General features: G+C 43.6%; 1 protein-coding gene across 3 annotated transcripts in view; it reads left to right on the plus strand.

Moving 5' to 3' along the window:
* The window catches only part of EPRS1 (glutamyl-prolyl-tRNA synthetase 1), a 488457-nt gene that overhangs the window by 248607 nt on the left and 222369 nt on the right, over window positions 1-17481 (plus strand). The window contains exon 20 of one of the 3 annotated variants that reach the window (XM_069233874.1): window positions 4392-4625. The exons of the other annotated variants lie outside the window; for them this stretch is intronic. Within the exon in view, the coding sequence (XP_069089975.1) occupies window positions 4392-4625 (234 nt within the window). The remainder of the gene's footprint in view (window positions 1-4391; window positions 4626-17481) is intronic. 3 annotated transcript variants of the gene reach the window in all.

Genomic DNA, 17481 nt, shown 5'->3' on the forward strand with positions numbered 1-17481 from the left:
CCACCCTCAGGGCTAGTAGCCATTGGCTACTAACCCCCCAGACCTAAACACGCCCTTAAATTTAGTATTTAAGGGCTACCCTGAACCCTAGAAGAGGAGATTCCTGCAACAAGAAGAAGGACTGCCCAGCTGAAAACCCCTGCAGCGGAAGACCAGAAGACGACAACTGCCTTGGCTCCAGAAACTCACCGGCCTGTCTCCTGCCTTCCAAAGATCCTGCTCCAGCGACGCCTTCCGAAGGGACCAGCGACCTCGACATCCTCTGAGGACTGCCCCTGCTTCGAAAAGACAAGAAACTCCCGAGGACAGCGGACCTGCTCCAAGAAAAGCTGCAACTTTGTTTCCAGCAGCTTTAAAGAACCCTGCAAGCTCCCCGCAAGAAGCGTGAGACTTGCAACACTGCACCCGGCGACCCCGACTCGGCTGGTGGCGATCCAACACCTCAGGAGGGACCCCAGGACTACTCTGATACCGTGAGTACCAAAACCTGTCCCCCCTGAGCCCCCACAGCGCCGCCTGCAGAGGGAATCCCGAGGCTTCCCCTGACCGCGACTCTTTGAATCTAAAGTCCCGACGCCTGGGAGAGACCCTGCACCCGCAGCCCCCAGGACCTGAAGGACCGGACTTTCACTGGAGAAGCGACCCCCAGGAGTCCCTCTCCCTTGCCCAAGTGGAGGTTTCCCCGAGGAACCCCCCCCTTGCCTGCCTGCAGCGCTGAAGAGATCCCGAGATCCCTCATAGACTAACATTGCGAACCCGACGCTTGTTTCTACACTGCACCCGGCCGCCCCCGCGCCGCTGAGGGTGAAATTCCTGTGTGGACTTGTGTCCCCCCCGGTGCCCTACAAAACCCCCCTGGTCTGCCCTCCGAAGACGCGGGTACTTACCTGCAAGCAGACCGGAACCGGGGCACCCCCTTCTCTCCATTCTAGCCTATGTGTTTTTGGGCACCACTTTGAACTCTGCACCTGACCGGCCCTGAGCTGCTGGTGTGGTGACTTTGGGGTTGCTCTGAACCCCCAACGGTGGGCTACCTTGGACCAAGAACTGAACCCTGTAAGTGTCTTACTTACCTGGTAAAACTAACAAATACTTACCTCCCCTAGGAACTGTGAAAATTGCACTAAGTGTCCACTTTTAAAACAGCTATTTGTGAATAACTTGAAAAGTATCCATGCAATTTTGATGATTTAAAGTTCCTAAAGTACTTACCTGCAATACCTTTCGAATGAGATATTACATGTAGAATTTGAACCTGTGGTTCTTAAAATAAACTAAGAAAAGATATTTTTCTATATAAAAACCTATTGGCTGGATTTGTCTCTGAGTGTGTGTACCTCATTTATTGTCTATGTGTATGTACAACAAATGCTTAACACTACTCCTTGGATAAGCCTACTGCTCGACCACACTACCACAAAATAGAGCATTAGTATTATCTATTTTTACCACTATTTTACCTCTAAGGGGAACCCTTGGACTCTGTGTATGCTATTCCTTACTTTGAAATAGCACATACAGAGCCAACTTCCTACACCCCTGCTATATCTTTGTTGATTCTTTGACATAGTGAATGAACAGGGAAGCCATTTTAAGTACATGTGCTGGACACTGGTCACTGCAAGTTTGCCAGCTACATGATGGCTTCACTGAAAATAGGGATGTTTGGTATTAAACACCTCACATTAATAAACCCTCACTGATGCCAGAGATGGATTTATTAATACGTGCACCCAGAGGGCTCCTTAGCGGTGCCCCCTGAAACACTACCAGTGTGCAGACTAACTAGTTTTAGTCAGCCTGCCACAACCAGACATGCTTCTGACCACCAGGGGTGAGAGCCTTTACTCTTGGGCGGTCAAGCGCAGCGTGCTCTGTTTACACACCCAACCCAACAGGACGTCCTGCACATCTGCATTCGAAGGCAGGGTGCTACAAAGAAGCCCACCGCCGTTGGGATGCAATCTGACTTCACTCAAAGGAGAAATCCCCCCCCCCCCCCCCCCCCCCCCCCCGGCCCATTTGGCAGTCAGACATGGGTGATATACTTAGTATTCAGAGAGGTGTGTTCACCCCTCAGCCCACTCTCACCCCTTTGGTGACCTGCCTGATGTGGACACAGCATTTAAAAATCTGCCATCTTGGTGGTGGCAGACTTAGGAGCTCTGGGACAGGGTTATGCCCACTTCCCACAGGAAGTGGTCATATAGGGGGTGTAGTGACCCAGGAGTAAGTGTTCAATTGGCTGCTACCTCACACTTCAATAAACACCCCTAAATTCAGTATTTAGGGAAGGGCCTGGTACCAGGATATCAGATTCCTGCTGACTTACAAAGGACACTCCAGAGCTTCAAAAGCAAAGACTGGAAGAAGCACCGGACTTGGCCCCAGCCCTGTCAGCCTGTCTGCTGTTCTCGCTGAGTTGCACCAAAGTCATCTCATCCTGCAAGCTTTTGTGCCTCCAAAAGCCTGGGAGGACTGCCTGTCTTCAGCAAAGAACCAGGAAGTCCTGTGGAGCAGCAAAGGACCTTGAAGCGCTGAAAACCCAACACCTGAAAGCACCACTGCACCTTTGCCGCACAGCTCGAGTTAAAGTGGACCAGTGGTGCTCAAGATTTGAACCTACGTGTTGGTTCACCTCAACTGGCCTCCAGTCCAAGCCTGCAGGCTCTTTTCAAACAGACCATTGACTAACATTGGGAACCCAGTGCCATACTATAAGTCTGCAGCAGGCTGCCCCAGTGCCGCCTGGTGTGGCCTTGACCTTTGCCCAGACTCACCTTAAGTCCAGGAGATTGGTCCCATAAGGCACTGCACTGTACTGTACTTGGTTGTAGTACTTTTTTTCCCCTATAGGATAACATTACCACTTCTGAAAAATGTCGACTTTTGAAAGTGAAAGTATTTTTCTTGCGAAACCTACTTAAATGCTCTTATTGATTACAGTGCGTAAACATATATAAAATACTTGTTATTTTTGAGAATTGGTGTGGATCGCCTTCTCCTGTCTTCTGTGTCATTTCTACACTAAAATATCTCCTCTGTGGCATAATAGTTATTTGTATATTTTGACAGCGGATCAAAATGGCACCCTCCTGGGAATTAAAAAAAAAAAAAAATTGCCCAGAGTTCCAACGGAGAGACTAGTAATATTGTAGCATTTCTTTGCCATTCAGTTCCACCTTTCATTTTCAAAAGGCTCTTTTTACTCAAGTCTGTAGGATACTATGGCTACCTATTCTAGATTGCTGTTTTCCTCTACGACTCAAAGTCCTGCCTCATCTCACTCAAATTTGTTTCAACCTCTTTCCCTTTCTTGCTTTTGATCAAAGTCTGAGTCTGTGCCCACCACCTGTACAACTTACTTACTGCAGCGATGTCACTAAATAGTGATATGACTGGCAATGTGGACACCCTCCCAAGGCTACTTCTTGTTCATCCTGCAAGGCTGTGGCCATTTGTCAAAATAATCTCACATCTCCCCAATTCGCCCAGACAGAGTCTAAGAATTTCCTGCATACCCCAAGACTTGTCTTTTTCTTCCTTCACTATGGTGGCCCAGAAAGTGTAATATTCCTACTAACAGCACTACAACGTAAGAGCTACTTTGGGTTGCATGTCAAGATACAAGGCATTGTTGTTCATTTCTGTTTTTTATCTACAAAATGAGTGCCCATGTCATCTCCTATGGAGTAATCAGCTACAAATGGCCATAGCATAATACACAACTTAAAGAGGTAATTGCAAATGGAGCTTTCCATCTTCGATTTTTATCTACATATTAAGAGTACCACTTTTTGCCACTTGAGGTGTGCAAGTTGTGTGGCAATAAAATAGATAAAACCTAAGATGCTGCAAGCTAATAAAACTGTATTTTGTGCAGTTAAATTAGTTGCACTGATAGCTGAAATGTGCTGAATATGTTTATATCATTGAGTTTAGTACATCTGTTTCTGGACTTAAAGTTTGATTTTTCTCTAGGTCTGGCATTATTGCATTAACCACTAAATTCAGAGTATAATATGTTGTGCTTTGTTGACATCATCAAATGTTTCAAAGATCTGAGACTGTGTCTTCAGTTTTGGTCCCCAGATGCCTTACATAACTGAATCGAAGACTCTCCTTTAGTGATGATTCTTGATAGTCTATATAACTAGAAGGCATGCCAAGTGTGGGTTTTTGCTATGGCTGTTACTATGGCAAGGGTTTCCGAAGACTGACGACGTTGATACAGTTGTACATTGACTATGCATGCCAATTTTGTTGTTTTGATGGCATCCTCTGCCTGGTACTGTGTATGGCATTGTGTATCCCATACAACTGTATATCTTCTGCTTCTGCTTCTGTCTCTTTCTTTGATTTGTTTTCTTCTTTGTCTGTTTCTCCTTCAGGATCAGGTAGATGTTGCAGTGAAAGCTCTATTAAGTCTAAAATTAGAATATAAACAAGTCACAGGCATAGAATACAAGCTTGGGAACCCTCCGGTTGCCCCGCTTTTCTGCAAATCTGTTCTTTCCTCTTCTGCTCCAACACACACCAACTCCAAAGACTGTAGAATCCTTTATGATAAAGTAGCTGGCCAAGGAGAGGTGGTCCGCAGACTTAAGGCAGAGAAGGCTTCAAAGGTACTGAACATTTTTTTCTAAGATCGTGATCGAACATTGATTCTTCAAGGATTTTATATTGATCTGTTAATGTTTGCCTTGCACAGTGCCTAGGATGAAGTTTTAACATTTCTATTTTAAATGCTGCTACAGAACAACAAAATCTACGTTGGGCATGGGCTTGAGACTGATGTTGCCTGTTGAGCTGCTGACAGATGTTTCATCTGATACCATTAATCTTGTTTAAAGCTAATATGGATTCTCATTCAAATTCTGAGGTTTGCCAGAGTAGGACTTTGAGGAAGTGAATCCCAGTGTAGTTTTTGTAGTGTTTTTGTTTTCATAATGTTGTTTTATGGAGTGACATGAGCGCCATAGTTCTATTTGTAGAATGGTTGTCGAAACACAAAATCGCGACCATGTAATTATGTTCCTTTTATTTTATGTGTTCTGACTGTTGATAAAATTATTGAAAACTGAAAGAAAATCCCACTAATTTAGCACGAATTCCTTATAATTGCACTGACGTAATCCTTATGGTTTGGGATTGGTTTTAAACATGCTAATTTTTAACCATTCCTCTAAAATAGCGACTCCTATCAATAAATGACCTCTTTGGCAAACTCAGCTAATGTATATCATTTATTTATTCTTTAAATTCGAAGCAGCCACTATTCTTTATTTCAGCCACTTCAAGCATGTTTTTACTTTGGGACGGTCCTCTGTATGTGTACTGGTTCCTCCAGTGCACATATGTTGTCCTGTGTGTGTTAGTTAATGTCATACCAACACACGCAACACAAGCCAGCATTCCACATACACAACACCAACACACATCACACAAACATGCATTCACACACGCACACCCTTTACACATGATCACAGTTGCAGACATTCTTCTTGCACTGGCACATTAACCCACATACAGGCATGCTCAAATACAGTTACACCTTTAAAACTACACAGATATGTTTGCACCATCAAACACGCCACAAACTCACACGTAGCTCTCTCACAAGCATACATGCACAGAATCTTGCGCAGTTGTTGACTGCATCCTGAGCTGTGTGTTTGAGGGGGTTTTCACAGCTGCTACCTTTTGTTGTTCCTGCTTGGGATACTGCTACCAATTCCTGACTGCACTTCTCGAAGGCGTTCATCATGAAAAGGTAGATGCAAGTTCAGGGCAGCTCTGCCATTCTCCAGCAGTACTGGGCACATACAATGCCTTCTATCTAGTTCTTTTTAGTGCTCCCTGGCTCCCTTGCTAGGTCCTACTGGTAAATGAGCTCTATGTGACGTCCCAGACTCTGTTTCCCGGCTTTAAAAACAGCAACATACTGTTGAAAACGCAGCAAAACTTTTTCAGGTTTCTTTCCAAATTATAATTCCATTAAGGAGCTTATCACTATGACTGATTGGTGTTTGATTAATGCTTTGAAAGGGGACTCCTGCCTTCTCTTTTGGATATGCGTTTCACTTTTCACTTTAAATCTTTGTCAGGTTTATTCCTTTTTCCCTTGGCTCTTTTACGGTTTTTATAGTCCTCGTTCAGAATGACATTGAAGTTGCAGTAAAACGTCTTTAAAACCAAAAACTTAAATACAAACACGTGACTAGTTTGAGTTAAGAGCCTGGAAGCCCTCCTTAGCCTATGTTCTCGTCATTTATCTGCTGTTTTTGCACAAATGTGTTCCAACTCACCAGACTGCACAAGCCATAAATCTTAAAATTACTCAGAATGGAAAACTCTGTACAATAACCAACAAAGTGGACTATGATCATTAAAAATTACCATCAAGTAGCTTACAGAGCTATCCAAACCTGCCAGCTTACTGAAAAATATAACTTGTGTGCCTCACACACTTCTTCATCCATGACTGAAGTTCTGATCATCATGCACAACATGGAAATGCACATAGGATCAAAACAAAGACGACACACTTCCATCCACACACATACATGGTTTGACATGCTGCCCATGTAGGCAAGCGCTTCAGCGACCCACAGAGAGGGTAGTAATCGCAGTATAAATGTTGAAAGTGGTCTGCAGACTGAAGCAAGAAAAGGCTTGTAAGATAAAGATGCTTCTAAAAATATATATGATATGAAGGGGCTGTGGTTTTATGCGTTTTGAACTGCATTAAAGATTTTAAAACCAAAAAGGTAAGAATTTAGCCCTAGCTTGGCTGCTTATACTGTGTAAGGAGGTGCAAAAGGGTATACACGCCCAAAGAACATTGAGCGCCACGCAACATCATGCACCTAGATGAAAGGTGGAGGATCCTGTGGTTGGTAGGGTGATTCCAGACCGATAGAAAGGGAGCCTCCACCAGGTAGAGGTATTTTGACAAAATGAGGAGGAAGGAACTAGTGACAAAATCCCAGGACAGCATGCAGAGAAATAGAGGACTGCAGACTGTGATATTTTTTGCCTGTGAGGAAGGCAGATGTCTGATCAGGAAGCCAGAATACCAGGCACCCCACCCAGAATACGCTGGAAACTCCATCGTGAGCAGAAGGGGTGAGAGTTATGGGCTTTTTAGTCGATGGAGCCTTAGGTTGTGGGAACTAATTGGAACGGGGGAAGGAGATAAGGTGGGGAACGGGACGTGGGGACTAATGGGTAACTGGGATGAAGCAGGAAGTAGGAAATTCCTATTAACTCCAGGTAGGAATCAGTCAGATGAGGATGCAAAATGAGAACAGTACCAATCCTTATCTGGAAAACCTATTTTTCACGTAATGAAATTCCACTTTGAGACAGATTCCAGTCCCAGCTCTCCCCATGCTGCTGCATCGCTCTTGCTCCTGTCTTCTCCTTGCTTCCCCTCCTCCAACCACCGTTTTTTGAGTTCCTTCTTGTTTCCCTTGTTCACACTGCTTTCTCCTGGCTTTTGCCTCCGTTTGTGTGCCTTTTCATTGCCTTACCTCGTTTTCACTGCATTCTCCTTGTTTTTTCCCCCATTTTTTGTGTGCCGCCCTGTTTTTCTCCCCTGTTTTTCCTCCTGTTTTGGTCTTCTTTTCCTTGCTTTTCTCTTATTTTCACAGCTTTCACTTTGCTTTTTCTCCCGTGTTTTCTGTGCCGTCTCCTTGCATTTCAGTAATTTTCAGTGCTTTCTCCTTGCTTTTCCATTGCTGTTCCTGCATGCCACCCATTATTTCCCACCTAGCCTAGCCCACTGAGTCCCATTGTCTCTGCCTCCTTCCAGGACCGGTTAATGGAGGCTACAGCACTACCCCCATTAAGCAGGTCCCAGGTCCAGCTGTCCTCGTGCTGCTGCATCCCTCTTGCTCCGGTCGTCTTGCCTTTTCAGTGCCTTGAGACCCTCATGGGTGATTTATAAATCCTTGATTGATTGAGAAAAAGAAAGGCCAGGAGTGACAACTAGGTCTAATGGAACAGTTGGAAGAGTTACCAGAGACTGAAATGGGGAACACAAACCTTTAAAAACTGGTAATATAACCCTAAGGGACTGGAGTAACCTTTAAGAGAGAACTCTATTTTTAGTACATAGACTATAAAAGTGAATACCTTTTATGAGTGTTTGGTTACTCTGAGAAGAAATGTAGATAAATGTTCGGTGGCATGTGTAGCTGCAGATACACATGTTGTGCACAGTCCGCCGTCTGGTGTTGGGCTCGGAGTGTTACAAGTTGTTTTTCTTAGAAGAAGTCTTTTAGAGTCACGAAACCGAGGGACTCCTCCCACTTCGGTTCCATTGCGCATGGGCGTCGACTCCATCTTAGATTGTTTTTTTTCCGCCATCGGGTTCGGACGTGTTCCTTTTCGCTCCGTGTTTCGGTTCGGAAAGTTAGTCAGAATCTCGGAAAAATTAGTCGGTATTGTTTCATTCGGTATCGAGTTAGAACAAATCGACACCGAATCTTGAAGAGCTCCGGTAGCCCTTTGAGGTAATTTCGATCCCCCGTCGGGGCCTGGTCGGCCCGACCGCGTGCGACTTCAAGACTGATGGAGCGGACCCCGTTCCGATTCTGTCCTAAATGCCATAATAAATATCCTTATACGGATCAACATTTGGTCTGTAACTTGTGCCTGTCCCCCGAGCACAAGGAGGATACGTGCGAAGCCTGTCGCGCGTTTCGGTCGAGGAAAACGCTCAGAGACCGAAGAGCCAGGAGATTGCAGATGGCATCCACGCCGACAGGACAACAACGGTTCGAGGAGGAAGAAGAAACTTTCTCCATCCACGAGTCGGATTCCGAAGAACTCGACGCCGAAGAAACGTCAACCGTGAGTAAGACGTCGAAACAAAAAGCTCACGAAAAGACTGACAAAGCCCAGGGGACGCCACCGCCAACAGGCCATGGCTTAACCCGAAAAGTAGGTGACCGTCTATCGGCACCGACAAAGGGCGAGCTGGTGTGGAAGTCATCCGACTCCGGTCGAGATACAGGCACGCAGCAATCTCTGGCCCGAGAGAGTGGTGCAGAAAAGATTCGGCACCGAGTCAGCGGCACCGAAGTTGGTCGGCACCGAGAGGGCACGACGCAGAAAAGAAGAAAGATTTTGTCGGAGCCGAAAAAATCAGTAGAAAAGGTTTCGGTGCCGAAACATCCGGCATCCGAACCAAGAATTAGTTCCTACTCAGAGGAACAAGGACTGTCCTCTCAAATGAAAAAACACAGATTTGAAGAGGAATTACAAACAATAGAGCCAGATCACACGCAAAGGCGGCTCTTTATTCAAAAAGATACGGGGAAGATCAGCACTCTTCCCCCAATCAAGCTGAAAAGGAAACTTGCCTTCCAACAAGGAGACAAGCAACCACAAGCAAAGGTGGTAAAGAAAGTAACTCCACCACCTTCTCCACCACCATCAACTCATGCATCACCGGCGCAAACTCCACCATTAACACACTCACCAGCTCATACCACAATGAGCCAGGATGATCCAGATGCATGGGACCTCTACGACGCTCCAGTATCGGACAATAGCCCAGAATCGTACCCAACTAAACCGTCACCACCTGAGGACAGTACATCATATGCACAGGTGGTCGCTAGGGCAGCCGAATTCCACAATGTATCGCTACATTCAGAACCTATTGAGGATGACTTCCTCTTTAACACCCTGTCCTCCACCCATAGCCATTATCAAAGCTTTCCCATGCAAAACCCCTCAAAATAAACAGTGACTCACAAGTCACACAACCCCTTCACACAACACCAGTGGGGGGACGACTAAGCCAGTTCTACAAATCTTGGGAGGAAATAACAACAGACACTTGGGTCTTAGCAATTATCCAACATGGTTATTGCATAGAATTTTTCCAATTCCCTCCAAACGTCCCACCGAAAACACACAATATGTCAAAACAGCATATAGATCTTCTAGGACTAGAAGTTCAAGCATTACTGCAAAAGGACGCAATAGAATTAGTACCAAGTCTACAGAAAAACACAGGAGTTTACTCACTGTACTTTCTAATACCAAAAAAGGACAAAAGTCTGAGACCAATATTAGATCTCAGAACACTAAACACCTACATCAAATCAGACCACTTTCACATGGTCACGTTACAAGACGTAATACCACTGCTGAAACAGCAAGACTACATGACAACGTTAGATCTAAAAGACGCGTATTTCCATATACCGATACATCCCTCGCACAGGAAATACCTAAGGTTAGTATTCAAAGGAATACATTACCAATTCAAAGTGTTGCCATTCGGAATAACAACAGCGCCAAGAGTCTTTACAAAATGTCTAGCGGTAGTAGCTGCACGTATCAGGAGGCAGCAAATACACGTGTTCCCGTACCTAGACGATTGGTTAATCAAGAGCAACTCGCTAACAAGGTGTTCACACCACACAGATTATGTTATACAAACCCTTTACAAGCTGGGTTTCTCCATCAACTATGCAAAGTCACACCTTTTGCCGTGTCAAACACAGCAATACTTAGGAGCGACAATCAACACAACAAAAGGGATAGCCACTCCAAGTCCACAAAGGGTTCAAACTTTTCACAAGGTGATACAAGCCATGTATCCAACACAAAAGATACATGCAAAGATGGTATTAAAACTCCTAGGCATTATGTCCTCATGCATAACCATTGTCCCAAATGCAAGATTGCACATGCGGCCCTTACAACAGTGCCTAGCATCACAATGGTCACATGCACAGGGTCAACTTCTAGATCTGGTGTTGATAGACCGCCAAACATACATCTCGCTTCTATGGTGGAACAGTACAAATTTAAACAAAGGGCGGCCTTTCCAAGACCCAGTGCCACAATACGTGATAACAACAGATGCTTCCATGACAGGGTGGGGAGCACACCTCAATCAACACAGCATCCAAGGACAATGGGACATACATCAAAGAAAGTTTCATATAAATCACCTAGAACTGTTAGCAGTATTTCTAGCGCTGAAAGCATTCCAACCCATGATAACCCACAAATACATTCTTGTCAAAACAGACAACATGACGACAATGTATTATTTAAACAAACAGGGGGGGACACATTCGACACAGTTGTGTCTCCTAACACAAAAAATATGGCATTGGGCAATTCACAACCACATTCGCCTAATAGCACAGTTTATTCCAGGGATCCAAAACCAGCTAGCAGACAATCTCTCTCGGGATCACCAACAGGTCCACGAATGGGAAATTCACCCCCAAATCCTGAACACTTACTTCCAAATTTGGGGAACACCTCAAATAGATCTATTTGCAACAAAGGAAAACGCAAAATGCCAAAACTTCGCATCCAGGTACCCACACCGGCAATCCCAAGGCAATGCTCTATGGATGAATTGGTCAGGGATATTTGCGTACGCTTTTCCCCCCCTCTCCCTCTCCTTCCATATCTAGTAAACAGATTGAGTCAAAACAAACTCAAACTCATACTAATAGCACCAACATGGGCAAGACAACCTTGGTATACGACACTACTAGACCTGTCAGTAGAACCTCATGTCAAACTACCCAACAGGCCAGATCTGTTAACACAACACAAACAACAGATCAGACATTCAAACCCTGCATCGCTGAATGTAGCAATTTGGCTCCTAAAATCCTAGAATTTGGACACTTAGGCCTCACTCTAGTGTATGGAGGTCATAAAACAAGCTAGAAAACCTTCCACTAGACACTGCTATGCAAGTAAATGGAAAAGATTTGTTTGTTACTGTCATAATAATCAAATTCAACCATTGCATGCATCTCCGAAAGATGTAGTAGGATATTTACTACATTTACAAAAATCAAATCTAGCTTTCTCTTCCATAAAAATACATCTAGCAGCAATATCTGCTTACCTGCAGATTACTCATTCAACTTCCCTATTTAGAATACCTGTCATTAAAGCGTTTATGGAGGGCCTAAAGAGAATTATACCACCAAGGACACCACCTGTTCCTTCATGGAACATCAACATTGTCTTAACAAGGCTCATGGGTCCACCTTTCGAACCTATGCATTCTTGTGAAATGCAATACTTAACGTGGAAAGTTGCATTTCTCATTGCCATCACATCTCTAAGAAGAGTAAGTGAAATACAGGCGTTTACCATACAAGAACCATTTATTCAAATACACAAAAATAAGGTTGTTCTAAGAACAAATCCAAAATTCTTACCAAAGGTTATCTCACCGTTCCACTTAAACCAAACAGTGGAATTACCAGTGTTCTTCCCACAGCCAGATTCAATAGCTGAAAGAGCACTACATACATTAGACATCAAGAGAGCGCTAATGTATTACATTGACAGGACAAAAGAAATTAGGAAGACAAAACAACTATTTATTGCCTTCCAAAAACCTCATACAGGAAATCCAATTTCAAAACAAGGTATCGCCTGATGGATAGTTAAGTGCATCCAAACCTGCTATCTTAAAGCAAAGAGAGAACTGCCTATTACACCAAAGGCACACTCAACCAGAAAGAAAGGTGCTACTATGGCCTTTCTAGGAAATATTCCAATGAACGAAATATGTAAGGCAGCAACATGGTCTACGCCTCATACATTTACTAAGCACTACTGTGTAGATGTGTTATCTGCACAACAAGCCACAGTAGGTCAAGCCGTACTAAGAACTTTATTTCAAACTACTTCCACTCCTACAGGCTGAACCACCGCTTTTGGGGAGATAACTGCTTACTAGTCTATGCACAGCATGTGTATCTGCAACTACACATGCCACCGAACGGAAAATGTCACTTACCCAGTGTACATCTGTTCGTGGCATTAGTCGCTGCAGATTCACGTGCGCCCACCCTCCTCCCCGGGAGCCTGTAGCCGTTTAGAAGTAGATCTTGAACATTTGTACATTTGTAAATATATTACTTTAAGCTTCATTATGTACATACGTATTCACTCCATTGCATGGGCACTATTACTAGCATACACAACTCCTACCTCACCCTCTGTGGGGGAAAACAATCTAAGATGGAGTCGACGCCCATGCGCAATGGAGTCGAAATGGGAGGAGTCCCTCGGTCTCGTGACTCGAAAAGACTTCTTCGAAGAAAAACAACTTGTAACACTCCGAGCCCAACACCAGATGGCGGACTGTGCACAGCATGTGAATCTGCAGCGACTAATGCCACGAACAGATGTACACTGGGTAAGTGACATTTTCCATTTAGTTGATACAGTGAATAATCAAATTCAATTGGAAAATACACTTTGTGTACCGCGTAATTAATTGCAGACTGCTTTTTGCATTTGGCTGTGTTAAATAACCTAAGCAAAGGTTTACAGAATTGTAATATCAAAATTGCAGGATAGTCCTCAACAACCAAGCGAAGAAAAAAAAAAAATGGCTATGCCCCACCTCACGAGGAGCCCATTAAGATAAATAGAAAATCCAGAAATCTGCTTGCTTGCTAATCAAGGGGAACTACTGCAACATTAGTTGATGCCAGTATGTGGTGTACACAGGCAGAGTTTGGGTTGGGAAGTCTGATACGATCTCAGTCAGGTTCACCTGACTGGACACAGAATTGTCAGTAGGTCGGAGGGTATCTAAGACACACTAAATACATGATAGTGAGACAAACTAACAGATAATTTTCATATTTTCACAGGCCTCACAAAGACAACATCATTGTTGGACAGAAAAGCCTCACTCACTCTTCTATGGCATGTTTCGTCATAGGCTTTTCTGTCTCACCCTGACAAGGCAGTATGACCAATGCGGCATTGAACTCAGAACAAGAGAGTTCAAAATAAATGATGCTTGGGATTCAACTAGCCCCAGTGAAGGCCCAAGACAGTGTGGAAGCTACTATAACAGCTGAAACATGTTGTCACGTTTGGGGATGATAAAGACGTAATCTATAATTTTTTGTCTTATTTTTTTATTCTGATCCTAATGCTATCCTGTTTACCTTTGAATAAAGGTACATTCTTTAGGATTATGCTGAGGCTGTTTTAACAGCACTCTGGATCTCACTTAAACTCACATGAGTTCAAAATAATTTATCTTGAACTCCCTCATTTTGCAATGACTATACTACCTTAAAATTATGAGAACGAAAGCCTATGATGAAGCATGCCACCAAAAACTGGGTGAGGCATTTCCGTCCAGTATCAACGATGTTGTCTTCGTGAGGCCTGTGAAGAAATTAAAATGATCTATTAATTTGTATATCGTATATTTTGTGTGTGGTCTGTTTATGAAATGCCTCTCTCTCTAATTGTCGCACATCAGATTATAGTTGAGCCTTTGCTTCAGATTGCTGCAATAGTCATGTGGCCAGACATAAAAAATAAATTTTGTGATTAACAAAATGGGTTTGTAAACACAAAATCTTTTTACAATATAATAAGCTCATTTTGTGAGTCAGAAATACATTTGAGTCGCAAACTGGTTTTTAGCTACCATACTGAATTCCTCTAGGTAGGGTCATTCATTACTAATGGTGATTTGGTTACAAACCATTGAGCAGTTTCCAGCACCTCAGTAGAGTTGGTAACTGATTTTCAAAGGGAACTCCATGCTTCCCCTGTGGCAGCCTTGCAGTGGACAGGGGAAAGTAGGTAGTTTTTCCCCTGAACCACTATCTGTTCCTCTGATGTATTCTGAAATGGGAAACTTTTTGTTTGATGGCATGTGTAGCTGTAGATGCACATGCTGTGCATTAGCTTACCATCTAATGTTGGGTTCGGAGTAGTACAACTTGTTTTTGTTCAAAGAAAGTTTTCGAGTCACGGGATACAGTGACTCCTCCTCTCGGTAATACTGTGCATGGGCATCGAGTCCTTTGTTAGATTGTTAAATTCTCCGCCGTCGGGTTCGGACCTCTGTTCCTCTTGCTCAGAGTTCTTGGCTCCAGATAGTCTAAATTGGTATTCTTTCTTTCTTACTATCATTGTTGGTATTGTTTCCGAACGTGTGTTCTTTAATAATTCAACTTTTAGTTCATTTTCCATATTTTGACTCTAATTTCTCGACCCTTTCGGGAACAGAAAGGCCCTCTCTGGCCCTCTTCGGGCCTACCTCTTACACGTGGTATCAAAAAATGCAGCCCTAATGGAACATACTCCATTTTGATTTTTCCCTCGATGCCATTCAAAGTTTCCACACGCGACAATCATCAGGTGTGTAATTTGTGTCTTTCGCCAGACCACAATGACAAGAACGTTGAAACATGCTGTTCTTTTCGGTCGAAGAAGACGCTTCGGGATCGAAGAGTTTGTTAAATGGAAATGGTGTCTCAGACATCCAGATAATACACCAGACATCTTTGGCGATGAGCGTGTGCAAGAAAACTTGTAACAGGAGAGGGTCTTCTCCGTTCAGGATTCAGACTCTGATGTGCAGTCGGACATTGAGAGTCAACCATTACAACCAGCACAAACTTGCAAGTAAAGGGCCCCCTTTCCCTTCGGACAAAACAACCAGAGAAGAGGTCATCGGTCCGCCACTGCCTTCCAGTCATGGTCGGAGCTGAGAAACTTATTCGGATGCCTCTCATACCAGCTCGGCACCAAAAAAAAGCCAAAGACAAATCTTCGGCATCCAGTACCTCCATTTCAGCACCGACAAAACAAAAACCACATGGTGCTTTAGTGATGACCACTTCAGCACTGAAAAAGAGACAACAGTCCGCTAATATTTCGACACCAAAACTTTCAGTCCGAAAAAACCTTCAGAACATCACATCAGTCTATAACAACCCCTACATCACAGGTGGAACCAATTTTAGAAGTTGTGGACGCTAAGCAGCGCTGACTTCAAATTCAGCAAAGAACAGGGCGCATTACAACATCACCTCTGCCACCTTTAAAGAGGAAATTACCTTTTCAAGAGTCTTGATTCCTCTACACCTCCAAAGAAGACTCCCAAAGAGAAGACTTCTTTTCATACTCTTACATCTCCACCTTTACCTACTTCTCCACAACATACTCCTCCACTAAGATCTCCCCCTCATTCAAGGTTCACACCACCTAGTTAACCACCTGGTGGGTCTCAAGATATAGGGGATACATTAGATGAACAGGACCCTTGGGATAAGTACAATCCGGATCCTATTACACCAAATGATCCAGATCTTTACCCAGCTAGGCCTTCACCTGAGGATTCCACATCATACCAACTTGTTATATCTAGAGCAGCAGCATTTCATAATGTGCACATGTACAATGATCCAATAGAGGAAGATTTATTATTTGACAATCTTGGTGCAACACACAAGGAAAGTCAATTCCTCCAATTGTTCCAGGCATGCTCTGACACCTAGAAGAAATATTTAAAGATCCTGTTAAAGCAAGGGTTATCACTCATATAGTTGATAAAAAGTACAAGGCTGCTCCCACTGATCGCTGATCCTTTATATATGAAAACACAAATTCCTCCAGACTCTGTTGTTGCATCTACTGCGTGCAAAAGGGCTAATAACCAGGCAACAGGAGACACACCTCCTCATGATAAAGAAAGTAAAAAAAATAGATGCAACAGGAAAAAGAGTGGCAGCTCAGGCAGCCAGTCAATGGCGACTTGCTAATGCTCAAGCTTTGCTATCCAGATATGACAGAGCTCACTGGGATGCTATGGAGGAACTTTTACAATACCTACCAGAAGAACATTGTAAAGGAGGGGTAGAAATTGTAAATGAGGGGCAAACAATTTCCAATAACTCCATTCGATGTGCGCTTGATGCTACTGATACAGCAGCATGCAGTATTAACAAAAGTGTCATCATAAGGCACCATGCCTGGCTCAGATGTTCAGGGTTTAAACAGGAGATACAGCAGGCAATTTTAAACATGCCTTTTGATAAGGAGCATTTATTTGGTCTACAAGTGGATACCACACTTGAAAATATGGATAATTAAACTGCCAAAGCTATGGGAGCCTTAAAAACCGGCGCACACAGTGGTAATTTTCATCATGCAGGGTTTAGCAGAGGATTTAGATCATCATTTCAAGAACATTCCACAGATCAAACTAAACCCACCCTTCAGTACACCAGAGGTTACTTTAGAGGATCATATAGAGGAAATATTAAGGAAAGAGGAAAACCATCTACATCTTGAGGCTCCGCATCCGTCACTAAGCAATGACTTACCACAAACAATGCTAACACACACCACTCCTGTAGGGGCAGGTTACAATTTTTGTACCCCCAGTGAATTTAAATTATTACAGATCAATGGGTAGTTCAAATTATCCAAAAAGAGCTCATTTCCACTCCACTCATTACCCCCTCATACTCAGACTCTCACAAAATCATCTCACTCTTCTCAAAGAGGAAGTACAACCCCTTCTTCTAAAAGAAGCTACAGAACCACTACTATTACAATTTCAGGGAACAGGAGTTTACTCCCTGTATTTTCTAATTCCCAAAAAAGACAGGTATCTCAGACCCTTAAACCACTACATCCTATCAG

This window comes from Pleurodeles waltl, chromosome 5 (genome assembly GCF_031143425.1).
Source record: "Pleurodeles waltl isolate 20211129_DDA chromosome 5, aPleWal1.hap1.20221129, whole genome shotgun sequence".
Classification (NCBI taxonomy): Eukaryota; Metazoa; Chordata; class Amphibia; order Caudata; family Salamandridae; genus Pleurodeles; species Pleurodeles waltl.